We start from the raw sequence: 24,001 nt of genomic DNA on the forward strand, positions 1-24,001 counted from the left end.
AAAGATCTCTCCAGCTCCTACATGAACATGGAAGGTACAAGGCCAGGAGAAGCCCTTTCTCCTGATCAGTGTTCTCTGTTTTCTCCCTAAGGATTGCACAAAAGTGATTGTCAAATGAATCACTGAAATGTGTTCCCTGGGTGTTAATGTGGAAGAGCTAATACCCAGATGGATCGATGACAAAAAATATTTTTGATGGGGTTGCATATTAACTTAGGTCAAAGTTCTGTGATATTTACAATAGGGGTGGAGAGCAGAGGTCAGCAAGTGTGACCTGCAGGTCAAACCCAGCCTACCTCCTGCTTTTGTGATCAGTGTCACTGGAACACAGCCATCACATGCTATTTTACATATCATTGGTGGCTGACTTCACGCTACACAGATGAGTCCAGCAACAGAGCCCAAAATATCTGCCACTTGAACTTCAAGTTTGCTGAATCCTGGCATTGAACAAAAAAAGAGCTTCAGGATTAGAAATATCCATTGAAAGACTTACAGTGAATCCCAATCAACCACCAGACAAGCAAGGCCTGTTGGAACCCAGAGATCCGGACGTTCGCATCCACAGTGCCTTCTGTTAGCATCACATAACACACTTAATGTCCCATTTAGTGTTCCATTAACAAAAGGAAGAAAGATCTTCTGCTAGTGGAGAGAGCTTGCTGCCATATCTGAGTTTGTTGTCTGAACCCGTTTGCCTAGGAGGCACCACCTGGTACGAGAGCTCCCAGGGATGGCCACTTGGATCTCCTTACCTCTTCAGCCAGCCTTCCCTTTTCAGGTTGAGCGCTGATTTAGCTCAACCCATTGTCATCATTGTGCATCAATAAATACCTCCAAATAACAATCACAGCAACATCTTCAGCAAATAAATACAGCCATGGGTGGTGGAAAGGTGGTCACACAAGGGACAGCTCAGTGCTCTGCAGGCAAAGGCTGGGACGTTCACAGAGGAGGTGGGATCTCAGCCACTTCCTTCTTTCCCCCTCTGTCTACTGTGCCTTGTTCTGCTTGTGGATCTCCTACATATACTTCAAAGCCTAGCACAATATCTCTTTTTGATAACTTCCCCTGACCTCTGCCAGGCCATAATTAGCAAGCTTTCTGTGTGTGCTTGATGCTGTTTTCTTATTTGCTACATAATTAAGACAGTACAGTAATATTGTCATTGATATTTAAATAAGATGGTGATGGTGGCTTACTGTGTGCCAGATACCAAGTTAAGCACTTGTCGGAGAATCCAAGCGGACTGGGCCCAAAACTATGTCTTCAGTCACTAGGCTACCCTGTCTTCACACCTCCATCAGGCTGTGAACTTATGGGAGAGACCATGTTATATCTACTTTTATCTCCCCAATGACCAACAGTGTCTGCCTGTCATGCAAGAAATGCTTATGAAACGAACAAAACAAGTGGTACTCACAATCCTACAGATTCATGTCTCCTGATTCTTCAACAAAACACTAACCTATGCTTTGCTGTGAAGATATTTAACATATGTAATTAAAGTCCCAAGACAATTGACTTTAAAATATAGAGATTATCCAGGTGGGCCTGGCCCCATCCCATGAATCAAGCAAGGAGTTATCTCCAGCTAATGAAAAATAGAAGTATTTAATACATCACAGCCTTTAAGATGGTAGAGGTTAGAGGATGAGGAGTACAGGTAGCCTCTGGAAGCCGAGAGCAGTTCTGTCTGACCACCAGCAAGGAAATGGTGACTATGCTCCTATAATCACAAGGAGGTGAATACTGCAAACAACCAGTGAGCCAAAGGGAACCTCCAGTCCCAGATGAAAAGCAAGGCCCCAGCCAGCACCTTGGTCTCATGAGGCCCTGAGCAGACAACCTAAGAACCCCAGTGCACTCTTCTGACCTGCAGATTGTGAGAAAGTAAATGAGCATTGGTGGCGAGTTGTTAGGTAGCGATGGAAGGCAAATGCAAGCAGGTATTTGCTGAGTCCTCAGGAAACCAGTGTTGGCTGGGATCCAGCATCATGTGGGAAGTCCATGCTCATTCACAAAAGGAATCCAGATCTGGTGAGGGAGGTTGTAGTCTGGTGGTGGCTGGAGTGCTGAACAAGGAGCAGGAAACCCTGCTTTCTGGTCACTGTAGTCACTGTGGTCACCATGTGACCATGGCAAGCCATTTCAGGTTTCTGAACCACAGTTGTCTCATGTGTCCAATGGAGTATGCCCTCCTTTTTCATCCATTTTGAAGGGCTGGAAATGGGGTTGGAGCTAGATAATGAGTCCTATGAATGGTGTGAGTTACGGCCAACTCTGGAGGAACAAGAGGGATTCTTAATCACCGAGAGGGATTCAGGAAGAGCTATGCCAAGTTATGAGGCTAATAAAATTCAGGTGACTAAGCAGACCTCCAAGGGCTTCAGATCACAGCTGTTCCTTCCCCACTAAGAAAAGTGCTGCTTTCCCTTGTGGTTCCCAGGAAGAGTGATGATCCTCATAAAAATAATGCCTCTTATTCCAAAGTGCTTTCTCCTGTACCATTTTAAGTCCAAAAGTTTGCATTTGTTAAAAGAAAAGGATGGACTCATAGTCTGCTACTTTTGAAAGTTTTGATTTCTCAATGTGAGAAAATTCTCACCCATTATAGGAACACTGTCCATTATTCAGAGTAGGAAGATGGAGGCCCTAGCTGGGTAGGCAATTTGCCAAGGTTATGGAGCTGGTCAGTGAAAGAACAAAGGTTCTCATTCCCAGTCCAGGCCCCTGGTAACTCCATCTCTCTGCCTCTAGTAAGGTGCTGGGGAAAACAGAGGATTCTTAGATAGAGACCCAGCTTCACCTGTGCCTACAACTGAAGGTAAAGAGGACAGCCTCAAGGTCAAGTTCCCATCTTGTGGATCGGATGCAGACAAAGCATCAAACATATGTTCTATTTTCAAGAGCTTCTTCCTTCAATTCTCTAGCCATTCCACAGGTGACACTGGCTGACAAGCAGCAGAATCTTTCTTTGGTATCTTCATTAAGAAGGTAGGGATGTGGGGAATACTGTGCAGTGTACAGTCTCATGTGTCCAATGGGGTATGCTCTCCTTTTTCATCCATTTTGCTGCTCACAATACCCAGAAGATAAATATTAATTAAAACAGAACAAGGAAGAAGGAGCCTTAGGCCTGGAACGTTCTGGGGAAGCTTTTGAGCTTCACTACATGATCTGGAATGTGGGATGGCTTAGCTGGATCTCTGAACTCAATCCTGTTGCCAAAGAAGGCACCCATCCTAAACACTCAGCTTGATGCTCTGCAGCCATTCAGGGACATGAGCAGCTTTTCATTTTCCTGACTCTGACCACTCTCCCTGGTCTCCGGATTCCTATATGAATGGAGGCACCTGGTAATGAGAGAGGCTGGGTTCATGCGTTCATGGGTTATGGAGGGTTTACTCTTCACTGGGCCCCAGATACAGCGCTGCAGGACAGAACTAAAAGATTCCTTTGCTCTTGTAGAACTTAGGATCTAGGGGTACTCAGAGATGATAAATCAAACGAATGTCAGATTTCAACTGCTACAAGAGCTACATGGGGTGAAATTTACATTTGAATGCTAAAAAGTGATTATTCATGTGGGGTCTGAAGGGTGCATTGGGGTTGTTGCAGAAATCAGGGACAAGAGCAGCATATGTTAAGGGTGGGAGCCTTTTGAATACAAGGGACTAAAAAAGACCAGAATAGCATTGTCAGCTCACCCAGGGACTTGAGGGTCCCCCAAAGAGTGTGAATTTTATTCCAAGTGTGAAGAGGGTGTTTTCATGGGTTTGAAGCAGACAGTCAATGCGATGTGATATTTTTCTTAAGATCACTCTGCTTCGATCTACCTTGCCGACCTGTTTTGTGAAAGCTGTTCATCATGGTCTACCTACTTATGATTTAAAATCGCAGAATCTCAGAGACGGGGGAAATGTGAGTGGTGGAAGCATTGACCCCTGGCCCCATATGACACCTGACCTCTCCTCTATCTTACTTAGGATCATGTCCCCAGAACTTGGTACCCCGAGGAACCAAGAGTTGCCAACAATACAACACCTCTGTAAACGGCTCACCACTTGGGCACATCCAAATAGGAAAAGTTCTCTCTCGCCCCCAGAAGAGTCATCTCAATGTCACTCCATCAAAAGCATCTTCTTTATATTTAGTTGGTGTTTGCTTTCTTGAGCATCCCCCGATGCTCCTAAATCAGGTCACATAATAACAAGCTTCACAAGGGCCCTTCAGGGAACATGTCTTCCCTGTCTTTTCTTCTGGTTACAGGTCCCCTCTTCCTGCAGACCTTCTTTCCATCACATAGCTCTGCTCCACTTTGCTGGTCTTGTTCCTTTGAACAAGCTTCCTCTCGATTTCCCTCTTCATGTGAGGCATCTAGGAGTGATCTTTTCAATGTAGCAAGCAATAACACATATTTGTTGGGTTTCTTGGAGTGGGCACTGTATGCCTAGAGAGAAAATGAAACTCTAAGAAACAAAGTGAAGTGCAGACAGATGTGGAAATAACACAGAAGGGGTCAAGCAGGGTTTTGCAAGCAGTGTGGACCTAGAGAGTGAGTCAGCAGGCCTGGAGACTATTCCTGAGGCTCAGTGTGACACAAGGCTCTGGAGCTTCTTTATTTGTAAAACCCATTCGTTGGACTGGTGATCTCTCAAGCTGTTAAAAGATAGATTTTAGTTAAGCATGGTCACCAACTAAAGACTCTGAGCTTCAGGTTGTCACAGCACATGTTAGAGAGGCTTAAACATATAGAAGCCCTAAGATGAGACTTTTTTGAGCAGGACAGCAAGAGAAACGGAATGCAAATAACTGTATCATTGAATTCTGCATGGATGAATGCTGTGTCTGTTCACCACACACACACACACACACACACACACACACACACACACACACACACACAAATCACTCATGCAACATCCAGATCATCTTGTTGTGTGTTTGGGAAGCCCTGGACTTAGAAACACCATGGCCAAATCAAAGAGATCACTGTGGACTCTTGGAAAGCTCTTATTTCTCTTCATTGTTTTCAGTGTAAGAGAGAAGAATAGTTCAAACATAAATTTTTTTCCTCATGTGTGATTGCTGTATTTGCCTTTTTAATCTTTTACCTTCTACCAAATTCTCTTTCTCTGGCAGTGTAGGGAGTAGTACAGGGGGTGGGGTAAAGGTACAGAGAATTACACCTACATCCAATGTGGCTGGAGGATGATTATTTTCATTCCATTTCCAATATAGTCTTCTTCCTTTCTTTCTAAGTCATCTTTTTGGTGACCTTTGCCAGGAAGGAATGCAATAAAGAGAAGTCTGTCTGATCTTTCTGAATCAGTCAAATGTGTCCATCACAAGTATAAATGCATTTTCATTCACGTGTGCATACACGAACATTTGGTGTATATGTAACTGCATTTGAAAGGATGTGTGTACACGTTTATGACTTCTGTGGGCAAGTGTTGACATATCTGTGTTTTTATTGACATGTCTCTTGATGTATATGTGTGTGTAAAGTGAGTGTGAATATGCGCCTGGAGTTTTATCACTCAGGACAGGCAGCAGCCCCACAACTCCTTATCTGTGATAAGGAACGAAATGTGGAATCTGTCTGACGTTTGAATTCTCACATCTTGCTGACAGAGAAGACGGGTGCAGCAGGGTTTGATGGCTCTGCCGATGGGGCTCAAGCTGGCTCTCAGCTGCTCCAAGTTGCCTTCTGCGATTGACATTAGTGCTTCTGATGCCTCTTCCCTTTGGCCTGCAGGTCCCTGTCCGGCCGCATCGTTGGTGGTGTCTGGTGGTTCTTCACCTTGATCATCATCTCTTCGTATACAGCCAACCTGGCTGCCTTCCTGACTGTGGAGAGGATGGTGTCTCCCATTGAGAGTGCAGAGGATCTAGCAAAGCAAACAGAGATTGCTTACGGGACACTGGAAGCAGGATCAACTAAGGAATTCTTCAGGGTAAGGATGGACTGTGTCTGGAGGTGATTTCACCAAAGGGAAGCATCATTGTCATGAACATTTCCTTCTTATTAAAGAGCACAGGGTTCCAGACAGCCAGGGTAACTGCTCAGCTGAATAAGAGCCAGAGAAAACTCAGGACATTTCTCAGCCTCCTACATATAAATCTATATTTCTACCTTTAGAGATGCTTCGAAACTCCTGCATTGATTTAGGCCCTTTCCCCAATACCAGTCTGTGTTAGCTCTTTGAGTGGTGCAAGTGACTTCAAATACTGTTCCCTCCATGCTCCCCAAAGGACCTAACAGTGCAGTTAGTAATCAATTAGAGCAGTTAATGGACAAGGTTTGGAGCTGGTGCTCCTTGTGTTCCTGCCTCACAGCAGGAGCTTCATAAATGTTTGTGGACTTGATAAATAAGAAAATGCTGTATTGAAATAAAATAACTGGAATAGGTGATCCATTAACTATTGCCAGGATACAGGAAAAAGGAGAAGGGTAGAGGAGACGGTGACTTTTGGCTGAAGTAGTGAACAAGGGCAGAGGAGCCGAGAGATCAGGAGTTCAACCTTCAGGGCCAGCCAGGTGGAGGCCCAGAACTTGACTTCATCTGTGACTCATTCCACACTCTCAGCCTCTTTGACACCATTTCCATTCATCTGGAATATGAGGATAGTCATATCTACCTGAAGAGCCTTAGTGGGATTAAAAGAGATAAGGCATCAAGCCGGTTCTGTGGTGCATGCCTGGAATTCCAGCAGCTAGGGAGGATGAGGCAGGAGGATCAAGAGTTCAAAGCCAGCCTCATCAAAAGCTAGTACTGAAAAACTCTGAGACCCTGGTCGCTAAATAAAATACAAAATAGGGCTGGGGATGTGGCTCGGTGGTCAAGTGCTCGTGAGTTCAACCCCCAGTAGCCCCTCCCCCCCGCAAACAAAGAGATAAAGCATCAAAACCCAAGAGAAATCAAAGAACAGTGAGTGGTGGTTCCGTTTACGATTAAAGCTTCACGGAAATGCAAACATTTGGGAGCAGGGACGAGAGTCACACAAAGTGGACCTGAAAACACTTCTAGATATCAAAAATCAAGTTGGACGTGAATGGAACAAGGACATCCCAGGCTAAGGGAACAAATTGAACAAATGCCCAGAATCAGGAAAACCTGGACTTTGGGCATGTTCATCCCAGAAGTTGTGCAAGCAGGATATAAAGCTATGATGCAATGATTGAATAAAAGTAAAAATATATGCCACATACTCAACATTTACTGTGAACCAGGTTGTGTGCTAACCACACCCCAGAAGAATTACTTCAGTTGACCTTCTCGTCAGAGATGAGTTAGGGATTGCTGTACCCATTCCGTCTGTAGCTCCAGAGAAATAAAAGTCATTTCTGGAGGTCACGCAGCTGATAAGTAGTAGCAGGAGCACAGAAAGCAAGCTCTTGTACTGCCTCAGGCAAGAAGGTAGGGATCCTGTGCAGAATTAACAGGTTCTCATCACAACTTTATGGAGCAAACCCCAGGCCCTAGCGGTCCACTGTGTGATGTCCTGCAGTGTCTGGTCATGAGCTTTGTGTTCTTTATGGCAGGCAGGAAAGGGACCAAAGTCTTAACCATCACTGAGCCTAGACCCAAGGCTAAAATCACCAATGATCAGCATACTGGAGGAAGAAGGTGTCTGAATAGTCTCATAACCAGATCTTGTCATTTTAGAGTGAAGCCAAACTTGCCCAGTTCATCCACCTGGTTAGTAGAAAAACCGCTTTGTAATCCAGTACAATTCTCTGACATTTTTACCCTGCAACAGAAGTTGTACCTTATGTTTGCCCATAAAGCCAATTCTATGGTCCAACCCGTAATGCGGTCGTGGTCCATCCAATTCACTTAATAACACTGCCGTCTCCAAATATTCATAGCACATCTCAGTTCCCAAAACACTTTTCAGGCACATGGTCTCAATTGTTTCACCTGTGACCTAAAGAAGAACAGGGATTATGGTGCCCACTTCCAGAGAAGAAAATAAAATTCAGGAAAGTCATGATACAGGTGTTTCAGGAGTGGGTACCAAATCTGAGTTTCCCCAATCCCACCCAGGTATTCTTGCCACTGAACTACACTGTCCCAACACGATGTTGTTATTAACTAATGAATGACCTTAAAAAGATCAATCTTTTTGCCAGATGGGCTCATGGACACTTCTAGTCTAACCCTAGTATGTATTTCATAGTTAGGGAAACTGGGAACTAGAGAAAATAGTCATGCCTTAGCTAATGAAAGCCCAGCTGGGACAGAGGACTTCAAAGTTTTCTTTAATAATAATGATGCCAAATAATATATCACTACCACTTGTTCAGAGCAGAGTTAGGAATCTGAAACCAGGACAGCACCTATTCTCCAAGTTCTGTACCCTAATGACTACCCTGATAGAAATAGATTGTAACTCATGTGATAGTTTTGATAGTGGTCACCTAAGGTTCTATGTTGAGAGGGGCTCTGAGGTCGGTCACATTTGGTCTCCATGTCAAAGAATTATTTGAATCATATCCATGCCTACCATGTGTACAGGAAGGGAAGCTGGTACCATGAAAACCATGTGTTAAGCATCCCTACCCCAAAGTAATTCATGAAAAAAAAACGCATAATTGTGAGCAGAACTCACACCATTTATTGAATTCCTACCTGTGCCAGGCACTGGGTCAGCATCCTCTGTATTATTCTCTTATGATCTTCATGACAACATTGTGCAGTGGGTACTATTAGCACCATTGTCAGAAGAGGAACACTGAGGTTAGGAGAGGTTATGTGACTTGCCCAAGGTCCTGCAGCTAGGAAGATAAAAATCCTTAGATGAGGCCAGGCACCTGGCTGCACTGTAAAGATCAAGGTGTGCAATCAGTAGATCAGGATTTTCGCTCCCTGCTCTTCCGCTAACAAGCTACATGGCATCTGACAGTTCGTTATCAAATCATGAATCTCAGTTTCTTTACCTATAGGAGAAGAGCACAGCTAAGGTATGACTCAGAAACCCTTTCATCTCTGTGACTCTGATCTTTCATCCCACCAAGACTTTGGTGGGTAGGGAGACAAGATCACCTACCACCTCCACAAGGCAGAGGGAACAAACAGTGAGACAAGAATTCTGCCACCCCCGTGTCTGCAGAATCTGGCTTTTAGTACCCATGGTAGCCCAGCGCTTCTTGGCAGCCCCAACCCAGAGTCACTTAATCTTCCATCGACAGTTTAATTAAGATGTGTGAAGGGCCGTGGGAGCTGCAGATGATAGGAGAGATCCAAGAACAAATACCCGGAGTAGGCTTCCAGTCGCCCGTGCCAGTCATGCTACCTTTGCATTCTTGGAGATTAGATTTCCCTGATAGTCCGCTCTGAGTGCCTGTGAGCACAGTCTTGGCGTCTGGGGCACTGGGGTGAGGCTGAGAGGACATATTAATTTTCTACATACTGTTGCCCAGAGGGTTCCTCAGCTCAGCCTGTCAGCAGCCCAGATCCCTGCTGTGTCCATCCTGTCAGGTCAAATTGCATCTTGCAATTGCCCTGCTGTGTATTTTGTTGATTTCATGCCTGGAAGATCATCTGCAAATCTGGGTCGGAATCTGTACATTTCACTATTTCTCGGGAAAGAATATTAAATACTTTGGTGATGCAGTGATTGATCTTGGGCATTTCCTCCCCTCACCTTGGAATCCTCCCTCCTAGATTCCCCTTTTTTTCTTCTTTCTCATAAGGACGTTGTGGCTGAAATGCCTTCACGTAAAGAATCAGATATTTCAAGCCAGCAAGGGACTTAAATATTACTATGCCCAAACTCCTTATGAAGTAAATGGGGAGAAAAGGTCTAAAGAGGAAGGATTTCCTGTGGAGCCAACCATGACTTAGAAGTAGAACAAAACTACAACCCAGAGCTCCTCACACCCAGGCCAGGGTTCTTTCCACTTTGTGAACCTTACTGTGAAACAAACGATCTAGCTTATCTAATGATGGATTATTAAAACTAAAACTCACCATACCAAATGCCTCACTCTAATTCTCAGTAACTATTTTCAGTTGGTTTTTTTTTTTCCTCAAGACCTAGAATTTTTCTGAGCCCTCAATATCCTTATAGATCATTTGTTTCAAGTGTCAATTATGTATCCATAGCTTGCTAGCACTTGATGTTAATTGATTGCAAGGAAATAAACCTGATACTTGTGCACAGAAAAATGAGATATTGCGTGCATATTGGTAATTTTATAATAAATAAGTATGCAATCTATTTTTCACCACTTAATTTTGTAGGTTGTATGACTCTAGAAGTAATTTTAAAAAAAATTAGTTGTCCCTTACATGTATTTAACCCTTGTCCATTCCCAAAACATTTTCAAAAGCATCTCTAAAATGCATCTACCCCTTGGGAAAAGGACACTCTTTAGAAAGAACATATGAGATAAGAGGACTGACCTGCGGTCCTGGATCCTGATTCTGAGTAACATGCAATGTGCTCATTAGATTCTCAGAAAGACCCATAGGTAAGAAGACTTCCTTTTTCTCAGATAGTTTCTATATGCTCGAGACCTAGCACAGGAAGACATGACTTGCAGTCTGAGCAGTCCAGCCTGGCATTCAGTGAGTGACCCATACAGTGTGTCCTATAGGAACATCAGCCCTCATAATATTGAATTTCAAAGTGACAGCCACACATAAATAGCCATACAGATCAGGACCACTGGGAAGACTTTTGCTGAGCAGCATCTCTCATTGAGGATGGGGACCTGCATTTTTGCAATCTCTGTATGTGATACTGGTACCCACCAGAGGTTAAGAGCTATTTCCCTTGGAGCCAAGGTGATCTCTAAATACATAGGATTCACTCTGGTCTATGAAATGAGAAGGAGGATGTGGCTGGACAGAATCAGTTACCAAGTGGAGTAAACATTCCAAGTAAAATCCCAAAGGAAAGAAGGCCCAAGGAGAGTTAGAGGAGATGAGGAAAACAGTTTGTCTAGATTCAAAGCCTTTTGAAAGGTAAATGGGTCCCAAACTAATCACTGTATCAGGGAACAATTTACATTCTGAGGTCAGGTCTTGCAATATAGAACGACTACAACTTTATTTCATTATTAGAAGACAGCACTTGGGGGAAAAAAAGCAGATTGCACTGATATTCCACTCTCTACTTCTTCTGGACAGTATAAATGTAGCCTTACTCAATAACAGATGGGCTCTGTAGTGTCTTTAAAAGCCAGAGAGGGACCCAGGTGCTTAACTCTCCCCATATTTAAGAAAAATATAATTACTCCAAAGTAATTAAAAGATTCTGAGCTACGCTGTTCATTCTGTATTTGTAAGATATTTGTACTTTGGAACCTACTGGTACTAATTAGTACCTCTTATTTTGCAATCACTCATAATTTGTTTCTTCCAGAACTAATCTGGCTCATGAATGTGTGATCAAACCACACTCAGTTCTTCATCAATATGTGTGCCGACCCCCCTCCAAGTGCAGCTAGCACCTAATTCTGGCTTTGTTCCTGTCCCCTCTCCCCCAGAGGTCTAAAATTGCTGTGTTCGAGAAGATGTGGACATACATGAAATCAGCAGAACCATCCGTTTTTGTGCGGACCACGGAGGAAGGGATGATCCGAGTGAGGAAGTCCAAGGGCAAATACGCCTACCTCCTGGAGTCCACCATGAATGAGTACATTGAGCAGCGGAAACCCTGTGACACCATGAAAGTGGGAGGTAACTTGGATTCCAAAGGCTATGGCATTGCGACACCCAAGGGGTCCGCCCTGAGGTAAGTAGCCAAGATCTGCTTCCTTCGTACTCCCTCTCCCTCCCTATCTCAGGAATGAGGCTTCTGTGTCTGCCACATGGCTCCAATGCCCAGTGCAAGCTGTCAAGCCAGCTCTCCTTCAACACCTGTGGGCATGGAAGATTCCAGCCACCTAAGATCTTCAGCCCTGAGGTTGGAAATTGACCTGGGGGCCTCAGCTTGCTATGACTGTCACTGCCCATATGTTCTTCCCCACGCCTCACCTCACCCCTCCAAGTGTGTTGACTGCCCATGAACCCTGTGCTTTTGTCATGTGATATGTGACACTCCATCCGTGACCAGATACCCCTTCATCTAACTAGGCCATGAACAGGGCTCTCCAGCAACCTGGATTCTCTGACAGGAGATGGTTTGTAATATTTGTCTGGAAAGAAACAAACACACTGTCCAAATGAAAAGTCCAGTAGTTTATGTCTTGAGATTGTGGCCATGGAAATTGAGGTACCACCTAATGAATAGCACCAAATTAATAACAGCATGACTGCCTACCTGGACATTAGTTTCTTCAGCAAAAAGGATTTTATGTTCACATAAAGGAGCTTGATATTCATTCCAAACAGTTGAGGAAGAATCCTGTACACTTAGCGTCTGAGGAACCAGATTGAATTCTTAAATTTACTATTGATTGTCTTGCAGGAAGTAAGACATTTCATCTCTCAGCCCTGAGTTTCCTCATCTGTAAAGAGAGGATGATCTCCTTAGTCCACAATGGTTATGAGTTCAAACAGAAAAGTCTATGTAGACGGGAATTGAAAGGACAGTGTGAAGTCACCTATGAGAAATTGAGTCATCACAGAGGGATTCAGTCATTCAAGGGAAGATAGCATTCCAGAAAGAGTGGAAAAGTTTAACAAAGGATGCAAAAGGACCCAGAGGTGTTCTTTACCCACCTTGACATGACATCCAGGGCCACTCTACCTCCACTTCATTCATTTCAGTAATATGGTGCCACCACATTGTTCTAGGCAATAGGATAGTAGCTGGAGATACAGTCGTGAGCCAGACTTAGTCCCTGTCCCCATGGAATTACATATTGCAAGAGAGACAGTCATTAAACAGATGATTACTGCTTAATGTTTAATGACATCATGAGAGACACTAGGACGATCTATAAAAGTGGCCCTAAAAGAACATATATTCCCAGCAATGTGGCTTAACAAAACTCTCACTATAAAACACCTGGATAAAACACAAGTTAGTAAAACTTTAGGGCCAAAAGGAAAAGAAATCAAAACCATGAGTTATTTATTCTGCGACTACCCTAAACAGGGCAAAGTTTTACATTATGTGATAATCTACATGTGCAAGAATCAGCAGTACTACTAAAGGCATAAAAGGCATTTTTAAAGAAAAAAATGTCATTAAAGATCAGACATATATGATAAGATCTGAGTTAGAATTTACAGAATAAAATTTTTTCCTTGGAAGAAATTTCCAATGGAAGGTCTAACCCATAAATTGGACAAAACTTAAGAGAGAATTAGCCTACTAGGGGGTAAAATCAGAGAAAATTCTATGGAATATCACATAGAGAGTTTTTGAAAGTAGAAATGACAGCAACAAAGTTAAGAAACATGAAAGAAAATCAATGTGCTGTGTATTCCAAATGGAAAGAGTAGAAATAAGGCAGGATTTAAAAGGAATTTTCCAGAATTTATGGAAAAAAAACCCTCAGAGTTAAAAACTGAGTATCCATCAGGTTAAGTACATGAAAATCAACAGCTGATTCATTTGAAACTGCAGAAAAATGAATACAAAGGGAAGATCTTAAAGACACCCACATATAAAAAAGCCCAATCTGGCCTACAGACTGGGTAGAGTCTGTCTGGGAAGACTTTTCAAGGATGCTTTTGTTTTTAAATTTTAATTTATGTGTTCTAATCAGTTATACATGACAGCAGAATGCTCTATGATTTAATACACACAAATGGAGCATGATTTTTTACTTCTCTGTTTGTACCAAGAATGCTTTTTTTCAAATGGCTGTCTGACATCAATAGGAGTCAACTAGAAGAAACTAGGAAGGGCTTCCTGAGAGAGAGGACAGCCAGCCTGCACGAACTCCAAGACCAGAAGTTATGGCTCAATTGCTAAACCAAGGGAAGAAGAGTGCTCCCAGAACATAGGCAAATAGGGGGAGAAAATGTTAAGCTGAGGACGGAGGATGAAGTAGGAGAGAATCTTGTAAAGGATTCTTGTAATTATTTAAAGAGCAGTGCAAATGCGTTGAAGAATTTTATGTAATTTAGTGTAGACATGCTTGAATGCGACCCAATGAAGGGAAACCAAACAGCCTGGTATTTGTCAATCAGACATTTCTTTTATTCCTGGAAGAACTTTAAGGACTCTGTATAAATTTAGGCAAAGTTTAAAGAGGATTCAAATAGCAGGGTCTTTTAAGGAAGAGAATTTTATAGAGAAAACTTAAAGGACATGGCCCTATAAAGACCCAAAGTACAGAATGAGTTCCTAAAGGCCCAAGAATAGTAATAATACTGCAGTAGTATTACTGGGAGTTTTATAAGTCAGAAACATCATTTGATATAAATACTTCATTTTAAAGTTAAGAAAACAGCCGACTACTTCTACAACTCCCTCTCACACACAGGTGACAACTCAGAAAATATTGCAAGTTTCAGCGGCATGAACCTGGAAGTTAGGTTATCTGCTCTCAAAGGACTTTCCACTATAATAAGAGCCATCACTGAGTGAGCCCCTAAGTGTCACGGGCTGTGGAGGTATTCTTCCTTCTGACTGCCCTGAAAAAGCTCCAGGTTCCAAAACAGATCACCCCATTCTGCCTCAGAAGTTCAGAAACATCTCTATGCAGTATCATTGTCCCCATTTTACCAATGAGCAAACAGAGGGACAGTTTTAAGTTACTTGACCAGATTGACACAGCTGATAATGAAGGAGCCAGATGTCAAAGTCAAGCATCTGATTCCAGAGTTCATGGCCACACCTTACTGTAAAGTTGTGCTGAGCTTTCTGACTTACAGCACCATTAAAACAGGAAACTGGACTAGGGCCAGGTTCTCTGTACCCATTCACACGGAACAAATCATAACCATCAACTCAAAAGTGCAAAGAAGTCCACTCACAGCTCTGAAAGCTCAAGATGATAGACACGCACTTTTAGACACCAAACACAGCTTTTATGGGTTTTCCATGTGCAAGAATTCTTCCTGGGGTAAACACTGTAAATAATTCAACTATAAAAGAAAACTGTAATTGTTTTTCTTACATCCCCGTAAAAGACACAGTAAGCCAGTTATTGATTATGAGACAGAACAAGAGAGAGAGAAACAGCAAGAACCATGTTCCAATTACAGATCACTGATGAACAATTGGCAAGTCAAGATATCTGACGGATGGTCACGTTTTCAGACCTCTCCCAGTGCTCCTCTTTTCTCCAGTGGCAAAACTGATGACAGCCATGGGGCCATTGTAACTCCTGACTGAAAAATAGAAGTGTAGCACCCAACCGAGGGGGCCTTAAGTTTCTGACTTGGGAAAGTCCCTCTCATCTCTATGGGATCTTATTTCTCTTATGTGCATTAAAAGGGATCATTGTTTAGCCACCAATAGAATAGAGGTTCCATGAAACATACCATCAAATAATGGTGACAATGAACACACACACACACACACACACACACACACACACACACACGCACACACAACCAGCCAGATTTCCATCATACCTTTGCCTCACCCCCAAATGGTGCCATTTCACCAAGATGTAGTAAAAAAAAAATAACAACAACAACAACAAAAAAAAAAAAAAACCCTAACAAACCAAATGCTATGTACACATGTGCCTACTCCAGAAATCTTACGTGTACCAATTTGATCCCAGGAAAACATTTTTTTTTTTTTTGGAAAGAAAGAAGAAAGGTAAAGGAGCCACCAAAACTTACTCTAGTCCCATTGAACAGGAGGTGCATGCTTAACAATGATTTGCAGAGGAAGTTGATATTGTTTTTCAATTAATTTGAAAATGCCTTTTAAAATACTGTTCTGCCATTCACAACACTGCAAGGTATTTAGAAGTCTTTATGCTCTAGAAATGAGCCTCAGGATGCTGTAGGCACTGTGACAAACGTCTCTTCTACTCTATAATAAAGTCAGGGCTATTGCAGCCTCACGGGCAGATGTTCTCCAGGCTTACTTCCTGTGCTTGCCTCAAAAAAGGACCTTCCTGGCCCTCCTTCTCTACTGCTTGCTCTCTGAAAAGCCAGACCTCACCACACCTGGGAGGTGTTCTTCCTTCCGGCTGCCCTCAACAAGCTCCAGGTTCCAAAGCAGACCACCCCGTTCTGCCTCAGAAGATCAGAAAACTGATATCGAAGGCCCAAATGTTCCTCTAAAACTTGCCAGGTCTACTTGGCAGAACCCAGACCACAGTCCCCAGAGAGTGTTAAAAGGCTGTGTTAGTGACAGAATGATTTTTTTTTTCTTTGTCTCTTCTGCTCTGGAAACAAATACTAAATGAAGTGAAGTGTTGGCTGTTGAGTTTCCATTTGGACAGGTGGTGTTTCTTGGAAGCAGATGCTGTTTGTTGGCCGTCACTGCATGTTTGGGGTTGGGCGAGGGGCTAAGTTGTGTTTCAGAAGCCATCAGGTTGTGGATAAAGACCTGAGCGGCCAATGCCAGTCACTGGGAAAAGGCTTTTGGTAAATCCACTAATGATGATCTATTGGTCCCTTTGTTGCCAATTAAATGTATCTGCTGGTCTCAACTGAAGTCTCTTATTATGATGAATAAGTCCTTCAGTGAGAGACATGTGTTCAAATTTACTAAGTAAGGGTGCATGGCCCATGTTCTATTAACCCAAGAAGGTATCCACACCCAACTGGCCTCAGTTAAAGTCTCAGCTAATGATTCTCCATAGAACCACCCACCAGGACATCAGTGGATTTACAAAGAGTTGTACCCTAATCATGACATTGGTCAAAGTCTGGTCTTTAACTGTGACTGTGGTTATGTGGAGTCTTCTCTGGTCTCTGTGATCATGACATGTTTGTCTTCTGTCATGTGTCCTGTCCAAGGCAGACGTATGGGCCAAGGGGACAGGAACACAGTGCAACTTCTCCCTTCAGCCTAATGGGTCCTGGGCATTGAGGAAGGTCTGAGACCCACTCCCTATGCTCTTCATTTAGCTTTACAGCTTCACCTCTGAACACTTCCCCACACAAAGCCCTGTGCATAGACTGCAAAGAGGGGTTATGAGAAATGCAACCCCAACCCCTTGCATAGTCGAATCCAGCTCCTGAGCAGAATTACATAGATCCTCATCATTTTACCAAAATGAAAAGTGTCAACATTAGAATGGGAGGATTTGCAAAGGTTTCATGGCAGAGGTAACATTTGAGATGGGTCTTAAAGAACTGTGATAGATGGCAAGTGGGGAGAAGGGAACAAAGAGGGCAAAGGCAGAGGTGGGAAAGATGGGGCTCAGGTTCAGGAACAGCTGGCTTATCTGTATTGATGAGAGAGTACATTAGGAAGGACAGGGGGTTAGCTGTAGTCCTATGGTGAAGGATCTCAAACGCCTCTGCATTTTTGTTTGGGTGCAAAGGCCATTGAGGGGACTGTCAGGAATTAACCATGATCAGGCAGGCTTCCAAAAATAATACTATGGCCATGGTTTGCAACGAGAATCAGGAAAAGGAGAGGGTCACAGAAAAAAAAAAGTCATTTAGAAGGCAACTTCAGTCATCTTGATAGAGGTTCATGAACATGGTCATGGGTTATAATGAGATGAGGACAGACAGAAGAAGTGATAGACTCCATGTTCATCACCAGTCATAACCTTCATGTTAAAGCTGGGAAGTTTGGGAAAGGAGTCTTTTCCATAAACTTTCTGGGATGTTTGTTGCCTAAGAACTGACTAAGTATGAACTGCCACTGACCAAGACGGAAAAAGGGAAGATATGAACTTTACTTCCAAAACAGAATGACTGCTGCCACTGCTGAGTCAGGCTTCTTAGGATCGTAGCAAGAATGATACAGGCTGCCAATGAACTTCTCCCACCTCCAGCTACTTGTATGGCGTTTACCTGTATTCGTTTTGTTCTTTTTCTAAACATAATATCAGCTCAAAAATGCTTATCAACCATTTAACCTCAGTGGCATTCCCAACTGAATATATTTTTCTCCTGCACACAACTCTACACCGGAAATCCTCTACCAGGAACTGCTTGTCTATATAGACATTGGCTAAAAAAAAAAAAAAAAAAAAAAAAGTGAGAGGAGGAAAGTTTAGACTATGACTCAAGGATGATATATCATAAGGCTTTTGAGGAGAGGGTTCTCATTTTCAGGGTTTGGGGGGGTCTTCAAGTTGCCCCACCACACACATACACTGAAACCAGAAAACAAGTGTATCTTCAGATTGGCCATGTGGGCCTCCTCTGAACATCTTTTCCTTGCCTAGCACAGATCTGAGTGCTACAGAAGGCTGCAGATTATTCTCCTCTTAGAGAATCACATTGATCCAGAAAATAATTGGGAAATAAATAAGCAAGTGCCACTCCTACTCTGGGAGGTGTTCAATCCATTGCTCTAAAGAACCCTCCCCCAGCTTCACAGTAGGTATCAACAGTGCCTAAGGAAGCTGGTTTAAAATGCCCCTGTCTAGTCCCTCATTCCTCAGATTTCCTCTAACAACTTGATTTTGTGGGACCAAGTTGAGACCCAGGAACATCCCCCAGGGGGTTCTGCTCTAGGAAAGAGGGATAGAAAAGTTTAGGGAAGAGAGATGGGTGAGTGGTCTGAGGAGACAGAACAGGAAGCCCTCAGAAAGAAAGAAAATGACTAGGATGGGAAGGTATCAGGGAAGCTGTGGGGTGGTATCCAAACCATAATCCCTGGACTCGAACAGCCCCAGCCAGGTACAGGGCCCAGCAGGATGACCTCCCTGGGTAAATAACGACAACTTTATAAGCCTCTGTTTTCTTATCCGTAAAATTGGAATCATAATAATTCTGTGCCGTTGCTTTGACAATTTGGTAAAATAGCATAAAGTGCCTGTCACAGAGGATACTCATTAAAGTTCATTTTCCACCCCTCTCCTCCCATTAGACCTACCCAAAAGTCACTTCGGAGCCAAATTACTTATTTTTCCTCCTTTGTAAAACCAACTGTGTTCATCAGAAATGTACAGGAGCCCCACCCTCACCCCTCACCACCCCCCGCCACACACACATTGGCTATATTAGAAATAAAATGTCTCTCTCTCTCTCTCTCTGAGAACAATCTGTGGTCCTCCCCCACAGAGAACATATAAAAAAAAAACTCTTAATATTTTCTCCCTCCCTCCCACCCTCACAAGAAACAGCTTCTCTTCCCATTGCACAGTACTGGTGCACAGCCTGCCACTGAGGATAAATACAGCATGTCCCAGGGAAAATGACAGTCCCTTTCAATTGGTCCTTGCCTCCTGATGGGTAGCCAGGGATGCTCGTTGTCATGGTAACCCCATGAACTCTCTGACCCAGGTCAGGCCTGATCAGAGACAGAGGCCTCTGAGCAAAGAGACTGGATTTGCCCACGTTTTCAGAAGAGCTGGAGAAAAAAGGAAGAGAGGGAGGGAATGGGGGGGGAGGATAAAAAGGCAGAGAGACAAAAATGGGGAGGGAGGTTAGGAGACAGGGGCAGAGGAAGGGAGGAGGGCAGAGAGAGAATGTGTGTGCGTGTGTGCGTGTGTGCGTGTGTGTAGACTGGAGTTTTGCCAAAGAAGAGCGGCATCAATACAGCAGCTTTCTCAGGTGAAGACACATGGGATGCATTATACAGAAGACCCAGAAAGCTTTCTAGGATACTGGGGCAGTGGTCCAGTAGGAAAGCCTGGCAGAGGGGTGGCAAGGGCTTGATGTAGCATTTTAATAGTATTAAGGATAAGATTTATTGCTAATATTTATTGAGCATTGGCCATTCCGGGCACTTCTAAGAAGAATTTGATGAGCATTATCTTATTTAGTCAACAAAACTGTGACAGTAAGTTCTCATCATACAGTTCAGGAAACTGAGGCATAGGAAGGTCACAGAACACCTCCAAGATGAGTTGAGCTGGATTTTCAAATTGGGTAGCCTGATTCCAGGAATTCTTCTCAACGACTAGGCAAGAATGGCTTCTCAAGGACACAAGGAGGGAAGTGTGAGAAAGAAATGATTACCCAGAAGATAATGATCATTTAGTATCCAGTTCCAGCAGGTGCACACACACACACACACACACACACACACACACACACACACACACACACAACAGCACGCAGACCTACCCAGCCAAAACAGAAATAAGAAGCCTGAGATTCCAGGAAGGAAAGCTCTGCCTGAATTCCCCAGGGAATCCTCATTTCCATTTGGCACCATCTACATTTGTGGGGCACAAGCATGCCCTCCAGGATCAGGGTCATAGCACTGATTCACGTCATTCCACGGACCTAAAAATGGAAATGGGTACTTCCAGCAGGTATGAAGCTTTTCTTGCTGATCCATGACAGATTGAACCAAGAAAACCCCTCTGGAATTGTATGCGCTCCCAAACTATATACACCCTTGATTCCTTTCAGCAATGAAAGAAGATGATTTTAGACTGGGGGTGGGAAGGGGAGATTTACGTCCATTTCACACCTAAAATGTGCTAGGCAATACACTCAGGGCCCTGTGGATGTTCGAGCATGAATCTTCCCACCTTTTGCTTTCTATTCTATTGCTTCCTTCTCATAGGTTAGGAAACTGAGAGTCAGGGAGACGGTACTCTGTTCATATTCTCAAAGGGATTTGAGGGAGGGAACTTAGGTATGAACCCCGACTCTGAAACCCTCCTTCTGTTCACAACCCTGCCTCTGTGCTAATGGAGGCACCCATCACTGCCTCTGCACCTTCTAAGGTGGCCTCTTAAACGCTTCCAAGGAAAAATTCAGGGACATGAGACACCAAGTGGCCTCCGAAGCCCAAGCACTCCCTCCTTGAAGAACTAGATAGGCTGGAGCTCCACAGGGCTGATTTATTTTGCAAGATCCTGATAAAATCACAAAGACAAATGTGCATCTGGTCTTGTTAGAGCTCCATTTTGATCACAGCTAGCTGAGAAACACGTCAACAGCAAAGCAACACATTAGAGAGAGACAGAGAGGAGGAAGGTGGCAAGCGCAAGGTGCAAGGATGGATCTGGGGAGATGAACAGCACAGGAAACGAGTGGCCTTTACCTAGGTGAGAACAGCAGCATGCAGGCTGTGATTTGCCCACCAAGGCACTGCCTTCTCCCTGCTGATATACAAATTGTATGTTGCTTTCTTTTAAGAGGCTGTTTCTGTCAAAAATAGCATCTCTTCCTCCCTCTCTCCCTCCCTCCCTCTCCCTCTCTCCCTCTTTCCTTACTCCCCTTCTCGTCAGCAACTTTATTTCAGATATGCTGGGTCTTTTGACTTTTCTAAGGCAGCGCCAGGAGGGGAAAGGATTGGATGGGCATCCTAGCTCTGCCACCTGGGGCCTGTTGGCTTGGAAAACAGACGTGCTTTAGTGTTGATCAGTCCTGAGTTCAAACCCTGCTCCCACATTTACAAGCCTCATGATGTTGGGAAAAGGCAAGAAGTATGGGCTACCCACCGATGGCTAGGGGTCTGAAGTCAGGCTGAGTATGAATCCCATGTGGCCAGTTCATAGCAAAAGTCTCTCAGATAAGTTCCTTTACCTCCCTAAGCTTTAGTTTCCCCAAATACAAAAACTGGAGATAATGCTAGCATTTTCCCAATGGTTGTTCAGTGATTAAATGAGAAGATACAAAGTGCTCAGCATGTTGCCTTGCACACAGTAAAGTGTCCAAGAAGTGTTAAATTTCATGATTTAATATCTCCGAAGATTAGTTTTCTCATTTTCCAGACAAGCTCTTGCTCTAAGTTTTGCGGTAGGAATAAAGTGAATCAATAATGAAGCGGTGCATGAGGAGTTCTTTCTTCTTTTTCTTTTTCCTTTCTGCAGTACTCAACACTCACAACTATTCTGTTTGTTCGGGTTTCTGACTCAAATTAGATATGATTGGCTTCTCTGGGATAGACTACACTCAACCTGTCTTCATGGCAATGAGGCAGAAATTCCAAGATACCAAGAGGGAGATGTTCAGATATGAAGCTTTATTCCCTTTTAGAGTCTATGCACAAAATGATGATCAGCTAACGGCCACATGGTATCCATTCATAAGTCTGAAAGTAGGAAGCTCCAGTATCTAAACAAGACAGGCAGTAAGGAAGGGATTACAGGTGGCCCCAAGTTGAGCCCCTGCAGAGAAGCTCTGGACCATGTTCTAGTAACATCTTATGAATGGCCCCACAGCCTAAGATCAGGTCTCCATAATCATATTTGATCACCTCTTCCTCGTGCACAAAGTGACAAAGGCCTAGGTGAATCCTTAACCAAAGGCACACAACTTCCTCCTAAAAGGTGGAGGTGGTTAGCCTGCAGAGTCTCCAGACTAAAGAAAGCCAGGCAGGGAAACTGAGAAACATTATTCATCCTTCTCAGAGCAGGAAAAGAGCATAATGACCTTTTAATCATATTCTCTATTCCCACGAGATGACTTTATTCCTCTGGAGAAATGTTTAAAAAAACAAGTCCTTAGCACAAGTCAAGCCAGTCTTTTCGTTGCCTACAACCCCACCGCATTTTCCCACTCCTATTTCTTTGCTCCTATTGCTTCCTTCTTCCCTCCCCCAATATTTTCAGGTATAGTTCAGTGAAGCAAGGGGCCACTGTCCCAGAAAAACCTCGAGGAGAATTGAGCATGAAGGAGATCCCCACTGATTGCTTATCACATGGACCACTTCCTACCTGGCCAACTTCCATGGATGCGGTAACTGGATAAGCACATTGTCAAATCCCTTGCGGTGTCTGCAATGTCTGATTCATGAGAACCATGGAATCCTGGTCCACCAAACAGCTCATACAACCCAAATTAAGCCAACTGACTTTCAACCCATCCATCTCTTTGGCCATTGCTAGTAAACATTAATGAAAGTTTATGACCGTGTGACTTAATTCTACCTGCATTCCAAGTATAGTATTTTCAAACTGCTAAAGTAAGTACTCTAAGAAAGCAAAGATGAGTGGATTACAACCACATTACCACCAAGACTCATCTCTAGGGACCATAACCTTTCCCCCACTGGAGCCAGGTAAAGTAAATTAGTGAAATGGAGCAGAGGTAAACCCTCTGTGGTTTCTTCATCATTATTGAGTCAAGACTACAGACAATACTTTCTCTACTCAGAAACAAACCCACAATGCACTAGGACAAATAATAATGATAGCTCCTAATTGTTTTGCAAATAACATTTGCTAATGATGGCAAGCCTTCTGTAAGTCCACCTATGCATTCCCTAATGTATGTAATCCTCACAAGAATAAAGTTGATGCTATTAAGACTCTCATATTTTAGATAATAAATCAGTGGCACAGACAGATTAAGTGACTTGTTAAAGTCACATAACTAGTAAGTGGCAGAGGTAGAACCGGAGCCCAGTTCAGTTTCTATGCACTTACCCACCACCCCTTGCTGTCAGAGGCTCAGGGAGATCACAGGAAGTAATGAGGTCTTTGTAGCAAGAGTAGGTGCTTCATCTATTGGGGACAAGGGGACAGCCTCCTCTGACTTCTGACCTAATATTGATACGTGGGAAAATTGCCATATCTTCTCATTTTTCCAAGGAAATTATGAATTGTAATTTTTGTGTGAATGATCCAAAATTTTTTAAGAGAGAAGAAGGAAGCCAGACGTGATGATGCAAACCTGTAATCCCAGCAACTTGGGAGGCTGAGGCAGGAGAATCACAAGTTCAAAGCCAGCCTCTGCAACTTAGGGAGACCCTGTCTCTAAATAAAATATATAAAAGGGCTGGGGATGTGGTTCAGTGGTTAAGTGCCCCTGGGTTCAATCCCCAGCACCAAAAGAGATAGAGATAGAGATAGAGAGAAAGATAGAGAGAAAGAAGAAGAGGAAGAAGAGAAGATAGATACAGTGCGGTAACAACTAATCTTGTTATAAAGAGAAAGGGATACCATAAAAATAGAGAAATGAACAAATGAGGCACAGTAGAAAAAAAAAGGGCCTAGGTCAATATCTTGCCCCTCTCCAGGATGAGAGTTCTACGAAATCTTCCTGGGGGAGGCTAGTGTCCTTGAATAGATCCTTAACCAGTCAGG

The 24,001-nt window shown here is 43.4% G+C and overlaps 1 protein-coding gene across 4 annotated transcripts in view; it reads left to right on the forward strand.

The window, feature by feature from the left end:
* The window catches only part of Gria1 (glutamate ionotropic receptor AMPA type subunit 1), a 297,496-nt gene that overhangs the window by 245,417 nt on the left and 28,078 nt on the right, over window positions 1-24,001 (forward strand). For all 4 annotated transcript variants that reach the window (XR_013439535.1, XM_021726494.3, XM_021726493.3 and 1 more), the window contains 2 exons: window positions 5,765-5,963; window positions 11,507-11,754. Coding sequence is in view for 3 of the 4 variants with exons in the window: in XM_021726494.3 (XP_021582169.1) it covers window positions 5,765-5,963; window positions 11,507-11,754 (447 nt within the window). In the remaining variant the exon portion in view is untranslated. The remainder of the gene's footprint in view (window positions 1-5,764; window positions 5,964-11,506; window positions 11,755-24,001) is intronic.

Source organism: Ictidomys tridecemlineatus, chromosome 1 (genome assembly GCF_052094955.1).
Source record: "Ictidomys tridecemlineatus isolate mIctTri1 chromosome 1, mIctTri1.hap1, whole genome shotgun sequence".
Lineage (NCBI taxonomy): Eukaryota > Metazoa > Chordata > Mammalia > Rodentia > Sciuridae > Ictidomys > Ictidomys tridecemlineatus.